At 39.5% G+C, this 14,685-nt stretch overlaps 1 protein-coding gene across 1 annotated transcript in view; it reads left to right on the top strand.

Moving 5' to 3' along the window:
* Positions 1-14,685, top strand: part of LTBP1 (latent transforming growth factor beta binding protein 1) — an 82,054-nt gene that overhangs the window by 62,109 nt on the left and 5,260 nt on the right. The window contains exons 21-23 of the mRNA XM_027899281.1: positions 270-410; positions 2,720-2,890; positions 12,548-12,670. Of these exons, the coding sequence (XP_027755082.1) occupies positions 270-410; positions 2,720-2,890; positions 12,548-12,670 (435 nt within the window). The remainder of the gene's footprint in view (positions 1-269; positions 411-2,719; positions 2,891-12,547; positions 12,671-14,685) is intronic.

Here is a 14,685-nt window from a genome sequence, read left to right on the forward strand (position 1 = left end):
GCCTGGCACTCCAACCCTCCCAGCAAGCCTCCTCATCCTCCTTAGTACTTCTCCATTGTACTTGAGGATTAGAGGTCAAGATCCTGCTGATCTGTCTGTCCTTCTCCGTGGGCATAGGCAGGATTTTATTGTCAGCAATTGGTATTTGTGGTAATTAACAGAAGGCAGGCAGGGAAATCTGTTCCTAATTAGGTAAACATTAACATAGAGTAACACAATGCAACTACTTTGTGCTGGCTCTCCTTGATACATTTCCTTCCATTTTAAAGACACGGATGAATGTCAGGACCCAAACAGCTGTATTGATGGCCAGTGCATTAACACAGAAGGATCTTACAACTGTTTCTGTACACACCCAATGATTTTGGACGCAACAGAAAAGCGATGCATCAGACCAGCAGATTCGAGTGGTATGATCCATTATACATATTACTGAAGTGAGTACACCTCTACGAGGTGGTGCTGACATGGCTACAGGCCCTAAGTCTAAGCTTAGACTGGGTTATCCTTGGATGAGCCTGTTCTTCTAGGGGATTTTGGAAGGCAGTGCTTGGACCATCATCTCTTGATCCAGAAGGCATCATGATGTAGGACTCCACAGTGCTCCACTCTGCCAGTGCAGACAGGACATGATGGGAAGTATTATGAGATTCAACTCAGGCTGAGGGTTCTTCAGCCCAACCTCACCCCAGTTCACCAGCTCTGTGTCTGCCTTGTCCAGCCTTGTAGGTAATGAGACACAGCCCGCTTGCTGTCTCAGTAAGGCTGGAGTTTGGCTGCAGGCTAGGTCTGGAGATTCAGTTCTACCAAAGTAAGGAATAAAACCAGGAATGACAGGATGTAGGAGGAAATAGCTGAAACTGTATGTGTGCTTTCAATTGGTTAACACTGAGGGTACACTGAGCTCGAGTGGCAGGCTGCAGCATCGCTGTTTAAGTGATGGTTTTGCATGTTCTTTTAATTTCGGTAGACACAGATTTCAGAAAAAATGTTAGATATTATGAAATTCTTAAAAGCATCTCAGAAATCTAGAGCATTATGCAGTCTGCACAGCTTTGTCTATGCCACACACATCTTTGAAAGAAATGTTACAATGGGTTTGATTAATACTGGCACTGTATAGCCATAAATCCAGACCTCAGGCCCCTGCAACTTGCAGTGCATTTTCCTGAGATGCTTCTGTGAAAAGAAGTGGGAATAGAGACTGAATGCCTGTTTTAGTCATTCCAAATTATAAGGCTGATACTTTTGAGGAGTATTGTGGTCATCCTGTTGCCTGGAACTGTGAAAGAACCCCACAGCATTTCTATTGTTCAAACTTCAGTTAAACAAACCAAGAGCAGGATTCTCCTTTGGGTTCATCTAGGGTGTGAAGAGAATGCAAGGCCCTAAAGGGTCTTCCGTCATGCGACATTCAGGCTGACACAGCAATGGTCATCTCACCCAGCACAAAGCACTCAAGCCTTCTATCACTACTGGCAATGTCCTCCCTCACGCAGAGGAGGAGGGGACAGGCTGGTTCCTTTGCTGCCAGCAAAACTTGGATTTGGTTGCAGAGATCCACTGCAGCACTTCACTGCACGTTCTGGCAAGTTCTTAGTAGAATAGGTATCTAAATGGTGATCACCTTTGCGCTTTCAGAACTCAGTTTTACTCTTGAGTGAGGTTTCAGTTCTGTACTCACCCATGCATAATGTAAAACCACAGTAAATAGATATGCACAGACAAAACAGAACCTTGGTTTCTGACAAAACTTATTTTTCACTCTGTGTTGGAACAAAATCAAAACCTTGCAGATGTCTTTACAAAACAATTGTGCTGAAGTTTTTATGTTCCAAGTGGAAGGATAAGTTTACAGTTCCTCTCCCTCCGATCAGCAGTGACCAAAGCTTGCTAGGAGTAGGAATGATTCCTACTGAGATCTATGTCAAAACTAGTATGCCTCTGAAATATTCCAGCTTTGACAAAAATACATGTTTTTGTTAATGTTCGTAAGAATGTGACAGCCGTTCACAGCAGTATTCTGTCTCTAACAATAGCTGTAAGTGGATGATTAGGGACCAGAAGAGCAGATAAACAATACTCCTCCTCACCCTCCCCAGCACTCTCTCAGCCTCCAGCTATTTTCAGCTCAGGGGATTTCCTGAGCCTGATGTAGTTTGTCTGTTTAGTTAATGGGACTCTCTCTTCCAAGTATTTATCCAGTCTCCTGTGGAGCCCACAAAAAATTTTTGTTCAGCTCTGTCCTACTTGTAGAAGTCCTTTCAGATGCCATTGATGGCAAAATAAGAAAGGCAAAATAACAACTTTTGAAAATTCATTCTGTGGATGAAGTTGCCCAAGCATTCACCTCTGTCTCAATGCTGGTTTTTGTCAAGCTCTGCTAACTTCCATGAGAGCCAAGCTGAATCAGTGTTAAGTGTTCAGCAATGAGATTTAGGAGGTTTTATTTCTTGGGCGTCCAACCCAATGTGCTTGTAAATTGGCCTAATGTGCCAACTCAGAACTTTTTAAGATTTTTGCAAAACTGAACGCTCGAGGGGTGAGCCACCTCAGGCGCTTAAAAACGGTCATGACCTCTAAGCTTAAATTTGTATTCAGCAAAGTCTGTAAAGGCTAGGTTATTTTTCTAATCTAAATTTAAAAAAGTTTTCAGTATGCCAGTGTCTTTTTAAATAACAGTGCTGCGATGATGATCTAATCCTGTCTTCTCCATCAGAACAAACTGAAGAAGCTGAGGTCTACCAGGACCTTTGCTGGCAGCACCTAAGTGACGATTTTGTTTGTAGTCGACCTCTGGTTGGAAAGCAGACTACGTATACTGAGTGCTGTTGCCTGTACGGAGAAGCCTGGGGCATGCAGTGTGCACTGTGTCCTATGAAAGAGTCAGGTAAGGAAACACACATTCCAATTCTTGGTATGAAATCTGAAATACTTAATCAGTTTAATCCACTGCGTTTAAACCTGCGCTAATAACATAAGAAAAACAAAACCCTAACCTCTCAAGAACTAATGGAAATTTTTTTCTCATTAGTTAACAGAAAATCGTTACAGTCTACATTTTGAAAACGTATTTGCTTTTATTTTTTGCATTTACAGGACTCATTTCCTTCCGGTGGAACTATCAGTGATAGGCAATTTAGAACTTTGATGGAAACAGGAGGACAGTTTAAGGGTAGCAGAGTTCCCTAACATGGCTGACAAAAACCTTCTGTGAAAATGCAGATGCAGTTCATGTGCACACACAGACACACACCACACTACTCAACAGCTTACATAACTGTTTTGCTTTTTTGTTGCTGGTATTATACATTCAGATGCATTTTTCACTGTGGTATTCTGCCAGGCTGGCTGCAATTAGATGTGTTTGATAAGGATCTGGTAAGTTGTGGTTTAGGATCACTAAACCCTTGAAAAATGAGGTGTTATTATATGGTCGTATGTTCACATATTATTAAATGTATACACGAGCAATTTAGGATAGCTAAAGGACGTGGGTTACCAATAAGGACTGAACAATTTCCAGGAAATAAAATTTAATGCTAAAGAAAGCTGACAGTCATATTTTTATAAGACTGTATTTTATTTATATGTTTAGAAATCAGATACTGTTCCATGATATTTCAGGTAAAAGTTGCTGCTTGTGGTGACTACAAAAGCTAAAAGGATGTACAGAGAAATGTCACTGACACACAGATTTATGTCTGGGGACTGGAGAAGGGACCAGTATAAGCAGCATAGGTACATGTCGTGCTGTGCCTAAGATACATCAGCCCTGGTATATACAGTCTGGTACGATACTAACCTTTTCCCCTGCATATAAACTATTCCAAGGTCTAGTTTGGATGTAGCTTTCTTACCATAAATATGTCTTTTGGTGATACGGCTTTCCATGTAGGAATACCATGCTGCACTTGTAAAACATTTTATTGTGAACATACCTGGATTTTCAGCTTGACCTGTGTTACTCTAATGATAATGTCGTGGCTAAAGCAGTACATGTTTTACTTGTTGCAAAAACCCTAGAGTTAAAACTACATAGGGAAGCTCAGTGAAGCATTAATGTGGTTGTTTGTCTGTTTGGTTTTTATGCTTTTATAATTTACTTGCAAGGTCCCTGAACCTGTTGTTAGATATCTTTACTTGTTGGAGTTTGCTTTGGAAGCACAGCAACTGAAAAAAAGTCCCTGATTTTGATGATGTTGGCTCGAGTAACTGCTGGCTGATGCTTAACCCAGAAAGAGACTGAAGAATAAAAACAGGGCATGACAGGAGCTTAATTTATAAGATATGGAAATCTCAGAAATATCTTTGTCAGAACAAATCTTACAGGAGGACATTGAATTACTACACCTGCTAGAATAACAATTGCAATGGAATTTAATGTAATATTGACAAAAAAAAACAGGGCAGTAGCTAGTAGAAGAATTGTTGCTACGACCTGGAGCTCCTGAGGAGGAAAGATTGAGCAGATTAAAGCAGTTTTTCTTTGTACGAAGTTCGTCACATGGCTACAGTGACCCATCTGTGTGATGTAATCCTGAGAGAAGGAAAAAACTGTTCCTGGTAGAGAGAGTTCAGATAAGTATGAGACTTGCTTCTGGAAATTTCTAGCTAGTTACATTTAAAGGAGGATAAATCTGAAAAGGAAGAAAGACTACCAAGATGGCGAGGGAAAGAGAACTGTCTTACAAGGGAAGATGAAAAATTCCAAACATGGATGCAGAACAAATGATAAGACTCTACATTACAGCACAGTCATGGAGGATTCCTGCAAACTTTTTAATTAATCAAAAGTGCTGATGTGAGACTATTTCAGTCTGAAGATATTAGATGTATTTTGATCATTAGGACCACAAGATTCTGGTCCAACAGTGGGGTGCAGATTCCCACTAGCTCAATGAAGAAACTTGAGAAATTAATTTAAAAAATTACATGGAAGTTCCTGGTGGATAAGATGGACAACATCCTAAACATCAGTTCAATGATCCTCAGTCAAAGCTAAAGAGCATTATGTTGGATCATAAAATCTTTCTCTTTCCAGACATAAGATAACTTTTATGTGACATTTAATTTGCTTTGAGAAGTACCTGCTTTAACTAAAACTATCAGTCATACTTTGATCCCAAATACTTTAAATCATCCTTATGGATTGGAATGTAGATAGTTTTTTTAAAAAAAGCGTATTGAATCTTTATTAGGTCAGAACAAGGACACAAGCTTACATTTCTTAGTGGAGATGGTATGTGCTCATTTGTCCTCACACACATGTGCATGCACCCACACAGAAACCTGGAAGCCTTTCTCTGTTTTCAGGAACATTTACCAAGAAAAATTTAAAGCTGACTGAGCTGAATAAATGATTCATTTGACATGTCTTCAGTTTGTAGCACTTAAAGTGATATCATTGGCTCGAGAGAGTGCTTTCACACCTCCAGGCCAGCAGGTCACAGGTTCAAGTCCTGGCTGGGGAACCTGGAATTTCTCCATTTTTAAATACTTAGGTTTTGTGTTGGCCAGATTTACCAGTGAAGGTGTTTGCTTATTTCCCCAGTTAGGAGTCTTCTGAAGATTTGTAACACATGGTAAAGAAGGCCTGGTGATGTGAAAAGCATTATCGCCAGAAGACTTTCACCATGAAATGGGCTGGATCATAGAACAGATCATTCACTGATCTGTGGTTTCCTTTTACCTTGTTTGTACTCTTCTTGTATTTGAGGATCTAGTTGCTACCCTTAGAAAGAAGGAAGTACAGGCCTACCAGCATAAGTGGTAAATTTGCAAGTCCCTTCTAAAGAGCTTCACGCTTTAATAAAAATAACCTCCAACTTTTGTAACCCAGCTTGTCTTTAAAGCCCTTCCATTTTTCATGAGAAGATTTAAATGACCTGTTTAAGTAGCATCCAGCATAAATCCAGTGGGAAGGTAGAGAACTCCTATGTGATGAATCACATACAGAATCATATTCTATGTTAAGTTAAAAAAAATACAGTCTTAAATCAGCATGAAAATAGAATTTCCATGTTTGCTATTATTTCTAAAAGCTACTAATGGGTGCTTAATCAAACAAACCCCACTGAAAATGACACCAAACATTCATAGCCTGAGACAAAAATATTTATTGCCTGAGCACTTGTTGAAATATTGCAACTGAAGAGAGACATCTAACAGCAGTAAGACTGGTAAGTATTTTGATGACAACATTGAGGAACAAACTCAAAATACTAGCTCAAAGTCCTGATCAAAATACTGCAAACGTGGACTATAGTGCTGTGATGGAGTACATCTTACTGGTGTATACAATTTCATGGGGCAGGCCTTCTCATCATTAAACAGAGGATGCAAAGACAGATTGTTTTCAATCACATTGGCTCTAACATTATGATCTTATAATATCATCATATTGCAGGTAAAGACTTGTACAAATTGCATCCAATGCCAAAACATTAAGTACTGAGATGTATTCTCTCTGAGCTCATTGCAGCTTTAGTAGCTTTTCTTTGTTGCATCCACCCCCAAAAAATTATCTGTGGGATGGCCTGCCTTCAGAATTTCTGCTTTCTTGGTCAATTTACTCTTAGTGTCTAACGTCCCAACTCTCTTCATCCAGAGTCCATGGTCTAGTAACTGGCAGCAGGACAGGCACTGATAGGTTTAGCAGCTGGGTCAAAGCCTCGATACCAGAAAACAGGGCAAGTGGCCTAGATTGAAAAAATCTGGAATCTTAAATAAAGCCATGTATACCTGAAGTTAACCTGAACCTGTAGGACCTGGGCTGTAAACTTTCTGAGAGTCCAGAAGCTCCTGTGAGACCCTTAGGAAACTGTAGTGGATTTTAGACAAGGTGTATTGTTACACCTTACAGGAAAATTGAAGGGAGGATGTAGAACTAACAGCTAGAAAATGTTGGGTAAGGTGGTGTGCTGGGATCAGCATTTAGTTTACAGAGACTGCATATTTTTGTATTTGTAAAATTATCTCTTTGGAGTTATTGCAGTGTAGTACCCTCTTTGTTTCAGTAAGACCTTAAGATGCTGGTAATCTGGAATAAAGAGCCCTTGAACTAAAGATATGTCAGTCAGTTAAGGAGGGAGGGTGCTTTCTCCTGTGGCTGCCTGGAGAAGTTTTAATGTAGAAAAATGGGATAAGGTAGGACTGGGGCTCTGCAGCTTTAACAGATATTTTAATAACTATTGAGAGTGGGGGTGCATTACTACATATAGAACTTAGATTTTTTGTTCATGTGAGTGCTAAGACAACGTCATGAACACATTCTAGGCAACTGGAAAGGGCAACAGCATTCAGTTTATCAGCCTTCTTATTTGTGTATCATTATACATACCTTTTTTATTGTAAGTTTTAGATTCTAGTACTTTGTGGGTTTTTATAGAACCACTGTATGATTAAAAGATCTGCAGAAAGGACGGTAGATGTTACAGATGTTCTGTGGGACAAGTAGCATAAAGAACTGCTGAAGACTTATGTTGTCATTGAAATTTCTTTTATTTCCACCTGAGCATTTGCAAAGCCCACGCTAGGAGAACACTGAAGGCAGTGGGTAACATGAATCACCTGGGGTGTTGTATAATGTAGGATTTCTCTTGGCTAACATCACATAGTGTTTTTTACACAGAAACCCACATCAGTGCTGGTCCTGTCGGTTTCTCCTTCCATCAGGAAAGAGATATCAGCATCTTGAGCAATATAATCCTCTGACCTGTTCTAGACACGTTCTGTACAGTGAGATGGTATCCTAGAAGTAATGTATTTCCATGGATAAAGAATGGGCACTGGATAACTAATTCAGATGCAGACTCTGGAGATGCCTACATGTAGTTGAATTCTACCCATTTCTGGCAGAACAGATTATTTGGATTGCATTTTTGTTGCGAAGGAACTCTGTGTATCCTTTGTAAACATTATGAATTAGTTCTGGGCTGAGCTTCCATATTATGAGAACATAGTGTTCCCTTCGAATTCTGGCTAATGTCACTCGTGAAGATCTGGAAGTACAGGGAAAACCAATGTGTGTAAAGGATGAGTTTCCATCTGTCCTCTTTTGAGATGGTAAAGCTCAGCAGGGAAGCACTGGATTCATTTCTGGAGATCATCGTTCTTCTTTCCGTTTAGGATGGCATTGTGCCTCCCTCCTTTCTGGTAAGGACTCTGGTCAAATCGATTATATCCTCTGGGCTTAAAATATTACAGTAACTGAGCATTGACTATTCCAAGTCTTGTGCTCACTTGTGCAGAGTTGTTTAATTTCTATTGATGAAGGTTTTCAGTGTTTTTTCGGAACTGTAGGAAAGACATGGAGAATAGCTTTGGAAGGGTTTTCCTCATGAAACCTCAAGTTCCAAGTGTACATAGAAGTCAGCAAGGAGTCAGAACGCCATGTGCAAAGTTGCAGCAAAAACAAGCTCTTATTACAACTTTTAACTATCTACCTCTAGCAGTAGGAGAGAAAAGATCATTTTAGGAAATTTGACCAGCATTGGTTGAGGAGCAAAAGATAAGGAACAAAACCAAAAGATTTTTGAGATAATTGAATTACTAATTACTTCAGTTTTAGCAAGACCTTCGCGTCCACTGTAAACTCTTTCTCAGCAATTTCATTTAGAGTGTATCCATGTGAAGACAATAATATGCTTCCTAACTCATGAAAAAAATCCCTTAAAACTGTTAGCATTCCCTTTTTCTTCAGTTGTAGAATGTACATGAATTCTTTCCACCTCAAACCTCAGCATCTTTTCGTGAGCGATATCAGTAAAATTATCTGAATAGTCAAACAGCACAGTCTAAATGTAGAGCAGAAATAACTTCAGCTTTTGTTCACAAATGATGCATTCCTGAGACAGCTTAAACTTAACCAATTCAGTCTGATGTCCAGAACCTCTGGTTGGGAAGGGATGTATATTACATGTGATAAATGATTTCTTGGTTTTGTTCTTCTCTCTGGTGATTTCTTTCATGCCAAAACTGCTGATTTGGTCAATAATTTGAAGGAATTGCCTTGGTGTCAATAGTTTTGGCTCCTTGTGTGTGTGTGATGGTGACAATTCTGAGGAGTTGGAACAGCTTGCCTTATGGGCAGGAGCTGAATTAGCTGTGATGCAGTTGTTTCGTGGTTGTGTCAGGAAAGCTTTTTTGTATAATATTTTGCTTTAAATACATGAAATATGGAATAATTTTTCTGATGGGAGAATTAAGGATTTTTAGGCCTTTGGGTACAAGTAAGGCCCACACAAGCTTGCACAGCTACAACAGCTGTATATGCAAATCAGATGCACATTTGCACAGCTGCATTTGTGCTAAAGAAAACCTAAAAACCAGTCAGTCCATCCAATTTATGTTGCGTTGTCTCTGTCAGCCGAGCTTTCATCACCAATTACAGCTAACATCTGTGCCAGTATGCATGTGTGTCTAGCTGTAATCCCCTAACACTTGTTTAATATGCAATACATCTGACTTTAAAAATGTCCTTTACATTTTTGGAAGCATACATCAGCTTCCTTTTAAAATAGCTACCCTAAGTCATACAACAAGATGTCTTTATGCTTCATTTGCAAGTTATGAGAAAAACTTAGAAACACATGGAGCAGTGTAGACTAAACTATATACTGAAAACAAAGTCTTTTTTTTCCTCTTGAACTGCAGTTGTGTTGTCCCTGATCGCAACCAGAAGATGAACAAGTAGAAAAAATAAACCCATATAGAAGAAAGTTTTTTCATTGATTGTGAATTATAGTTTTTTTTTTAACTTTACATGACAGATTCATCTGAAAGTGAGCATTAATTTTTGTGACAAATAAAATGTTTTTGTCATTCAGGGGTAGTTTCACATTCTCTCTTGCTCTTTGCCCTGCCCCCTTACCACTTTCTTGATCTCAGTCTCCTACTGTCATCTCCCTGGGGCAATGTCATGCTGTTCTCCCATTTGTATACTTGCTACAACTTTCTGTGTGTCAGTCATACTTTTATCCACAAATCTTACAGCACTCTGTTCATTTAGTTCCCTCCCCTGGAAAACTCTGACCAGCACGCAACTCGGTGACCCAAAATACATCATTTTTAATTTGAACTGTAGGAACACAGCATAGCAAGGGGAAAAGTTTAAAACAACAGAAGCTGTCATCGCCATAACTTGTTCTGTCCTCTGCAGGGGCACTCTGATGGGTTCATTTCTCTCAGGCATCTAAGTCTCAAGTCTACCTTATTTCATAACTCTCATGATCTTTCCAGAAGAATGTGACCCCCCAGATGCTTTTCAGTCTTTGTACTCTCCTCTCTGCCTACCCTTTTCTTCCCCGCCAGGGAAAGAAAAAAAGAAAGGAAAAGACAAGCAGAAGAAGGTGGCATAGATAACTTGCCATTGTTACCAGTCCTGAATTGCTAGTGTTGATTTCTTAGGTGAGTTGCTAAGAGCAACTGAGCACCTAGTGACTGAACCAACACATTACTGAAGGCAAGAGATTTAGTCTACACTATTTGTACAGCTAAATAGAACGTAAAGTATTAAGAGAGTATTATAGGTAATTACAGAGAGGTAATTAACAATACCTAAAAATGCAGATATTCAGAATTCAGTCCTTCCCATCAGGTCACATTCACACAGAAGAAGCAGTGATCCCAAAGACCTGCTTGTCTTGCCCCCTTGCCTTTCATTGACTGTTTTTGTGTGGTGGTTTCATCCACACAGGCCACATGGATTAGTATTTTGTGGTAGAGCGCAGATTTCCTTTGCCAAGAACATTTATGGGCATCTGTGAGAAAGTGCTTTTACTACTCTGCACAGCTTTTTTTCTATGTATATATGAATGGAGGAGTCACTCTGAGATGATAACCTGGCTGTCTCCATGCATGGATGTTATCTGGGCTTAGGTGTGGGGAAGGAAGAATGGAGTGTTTCTGGTCCTATGACAACTCTTAAAACCATACTTATTATCACAGCATCTCAGTGGGAAGCTGTGCAGTCAGGGATGAAAATAACTTTTGCTATATGCTGTTTATTTTCTCATGCTGACCTTGTTTCCTGTGCCCTGGGGTACCACTCTTGGGCAGTGTACTTTGTCAGCTGAGAGAGGATAGGGTTTTTTGAATATTATTACTGTATATAAACATATTCTGGAAGACACACCTCAAAGGAAACCACCGTGCTCATGAAGCAGAAGGTGGTGACATTTACAATGATTTGTAAGTTCTCTGGGGAGTTCATTCTGCAGACTTGGACTGGCACCCTTGACAGCTCTGGACGTTCACAGACAAGCTTTACCTATACTATACTGTCTTGTGCTCTCAAAGGGTCGCATTGTTGACCACAGAATTCAAACAGACTTTTTAAACACTTTTTGGGTTTTTTTTTCAGTAAATAGTTACAGGTGGAGGAGATACTACCTGTGAAAATAAAATTACAGTGCTGGGCAGCAAGTGGGACTGTGCTCTGCAATGTCTAGAGCAGTCTGGATTTATCCAGCTATTTGCTGTCTGGGACAGTTCTACACAGCATGAGGTTTCTGGCTCTGTAACCATCTGCAATTCTTGGATTTTGTATCTGCTTAGGGCTTTTTTTCCTCTCTCTCTTTTGGTGGTTTTTCTTTCACGTCCTTTTTTCTGCCTGATTCTCAGAACACCAGGCAATCTTCACAGAACCAGATGCTAAATAGTCTGCAGCAACATTAAAGAAGCACCTGGATTCTATATTTTAACAACATTTCTATTTTCAAATAAGTTGGTTTGTATGTGTTTTAGTAAAGGGTAATAAAAACAGAGTTGACACAATTTTAATTTGATTTATAAAAAAATTAAACTCTGCATCAGCATTTCAGACATGGACTCTGGCACCTGAAATGAAGAGTTGTTTTGGTCTGCTTCAACTTTTGTAGTCTAGCTACTAGAGAAAGGCATAAAGTCAGAGTGTAACTATTTCTCCCGTGCTTTTCCCCATGCCCTTTGAGATTCACAGCCAAGGAGACTTGGAGCAGCACTAATACTTAAGCCTATGTTGTTGTTGAAGATACAGTTTGTAGATAAGTGTGGGCTATTTTAGAAGGATTTTTCACTCTGATTTCTGCAGGTTGGCTGACAGTGCCAGAAATGTGGCTGTACCTGCTCCAATTTATTTTCTTTGGGGTTGCTTCTGAGAGCAGCCATGATGGTCTGGAGTAGCCTCTGTTCCACAGAAGGAGGACTATAAACATTGATAGCTTTGGAGAGGAATGCATTAGCAGTGGGATACACAGCATCCCTCTCCTCTTCTTTCCATGCAGACCAGAAGAAGCTGACCTATAACTTTTTGTTCAGTTATTGACTCAAAGCTATCCCTGGTGTTATCCCTATTATGACTTAATAGTATATTTTTGGCTCATTAACATCTTAATGACATTCTTCTTGAAGAGAGAATGCTTTCTGGAAATTGCAGATTTATGGTGTTTCTAGGAAGATATGTTTATTTCCAGCAAATACGAACCACAGCTCACTGGGACTAATGTAATGCAGCCTGTGTTACAAGTGTGTTTACTTTTATATCCTATTTTCTTTCCCCCCTCAGAGGATTACGCCCAGCTGTGCAACATTCCTGTTCCAGGATCAAGACGGCCATATGGACAGGATGCTTTAGTTGACTTCGAGGAGCACTACCCTCCAGAAACTAATCCATACTTTGTTGAAGACCGTAAGCAAGTTTCTGTTATGTAAAACAGTTGAAATGAGGGTTGTAACTTGAATTGTGTCCCTGTAGGCCAGCTCCATTCTTCTCTTTTGCTTCTGAGTAATGTGGCTTTTTTATGTTTTAGTTATTCCTATGACACTAGCTTTCAGTCAGGTGTTCCAGTTCAAGAGCCAGGTTTGTATGAGAGTCCAGTTGGGCTCAGAGTACAATTAATTTTTAATATAGTGAAATAGTTTGTGCCAAGTCTACTAAACTTGTGTTTACCAACAGATTTACAACTCAAGGTCAAAGGAATTGCCAGTTTTCCTTCTCACAAATTAATTTTCCTTTGGAGCACGGGACAGATTTCTCCAGAGTGCATTTAATTTAAAAGAAAAAATTTCCATGATTTCCCAGCAGAATTTATATGGGTGAAATGAGAGCATGCAGTCATTCTTGCTCAGTGGAGAAAATGTACAGCACAGTATGATTAGAGAGTATGCATTCATATAGCCTTCGTGCTAGAATGTATGGCCTGCCAAGCAGGGTGTAAGGGATTGTACGCGGCATCTCAGCTGTACTTGAGGAATATTGGGGTTCTTTATGGGTCTGGCCAGCTCATTGTTAAGACTTGATGGAAAGTAATGTTTACAGATTTCAGCGTCTGTCTCAAAATCGGCCACAGGTCCAGTATACTTAATCACAATTTTAGAGAAGAAAAATGGAGGTACCAGAAGGAACTGGTAACTTCCCATGCTTTATGTATATGGTCTACAAGTTGCTGCTATGCTCTTTCACAGTCAGTGTTATCAAGTGTTGATGTTTAATTGAACTTTAATTACTTAGTGCTGATGTTTAATTGAAATGTAACATAGTTGAAAACTACCAATGAAAACTACCATCCACACAAAGAAAAGGTCAGAAGGATGACTGGGAAACCAATGTTCATGTACTGTTAATCAGATAAAATACTGAGTGGGAAAGAAGCATTTCACAAGCTATAAGCAGAGGTAAATAAATATGATAAAATGTGGATGGTTTTGAATGCACAGCTGAGACCACTATCTTCATAGGATGGCTTCAATTGGAAAGGACCTTAAAGATCATCTACTTCCAACCTCTTAGGGGCAGAGGCTTAAATACTTACGGCTCTTGCTCCTGTCCTATCACTGAATCAGATGGGGCATCCTGATTAGGGCATCAGAGACTTCAAGGTCACAATCCTGCTGCAGGTTGTTTGAGGAATCAATACCTCCCATCCCCTAGCAGGGCCATGTACTTCAGTGTAGTATTTGTCATTGTGCTGTCATTTTCTACAGAACCAAATACATCCATTAGGATTACAATACAGGTCCCATCCAGCTGTTTTGAAGTAACTTGTGAAGTAGAACTTGCTGTGAGTGATAAATATTTTAGTTTCGGCTAGTTAAACTTACAATATAATGTGTTTATGAGAGAGAGAGAGAATGAGAAAAATATGTATATAGGTGTGTACACATGTTTATGCACATGCATATATACCTATATATAAAATATCTGTCTAATAAATTATGCCTTTATTTAAAAAATATCTACATATTTGTGAGGGACACCTTTCCTTTCCTTGACACTGTTTTCTAAATTAGAAAAAGTCTTCACTTTAAATGTCTCTTGTAGAGCCCTCTGCAAGCTCTACCAGAGAACTCAAATGAAACTTGGTTAAGTTTCTTACTACATTATTACCTACATCATGACAGTGCTCAATACCCTCCATAGTTTTGCACCCAGAAGTGATTTACTAGGTTCATGGAAAAGACTGCAATGTTTCCCACTTATTTTATGCTCGTATACATCCTATTTATTATATATGTCCTTGAGATGTGACGTGTCAGCAAGTACGTATGTCACATTATGTGTTCAGTGTCTTCAGAATCTATTCAGTGTATGACTGACCAGCATGATCCTTACTAAGAATCCCACATGCTAGAAAATCCAGGATAGAAACAATGTATGTAGTCAAAGAGAGGGGGAGTGGAAATGGCAGTATGGAAGTTACATGG

This window comes from Empidonax traillii, unplaced genomic scaffold, assembly GCF_003031625.1.
Source record: "Empidonax traillii isolate 1590-97213 ecotype Southwest subspecies unplaced genomic scaffold, ASM303162v1 scaffold653:size358915, whole genome shotgun sequence".
Classification (NCBI taxonomy): Eukaryota; Metazoa; Chordata; class Aves; order Passeriformes; family Tyrannidae; genus Empidonax; species Empidonax traillii.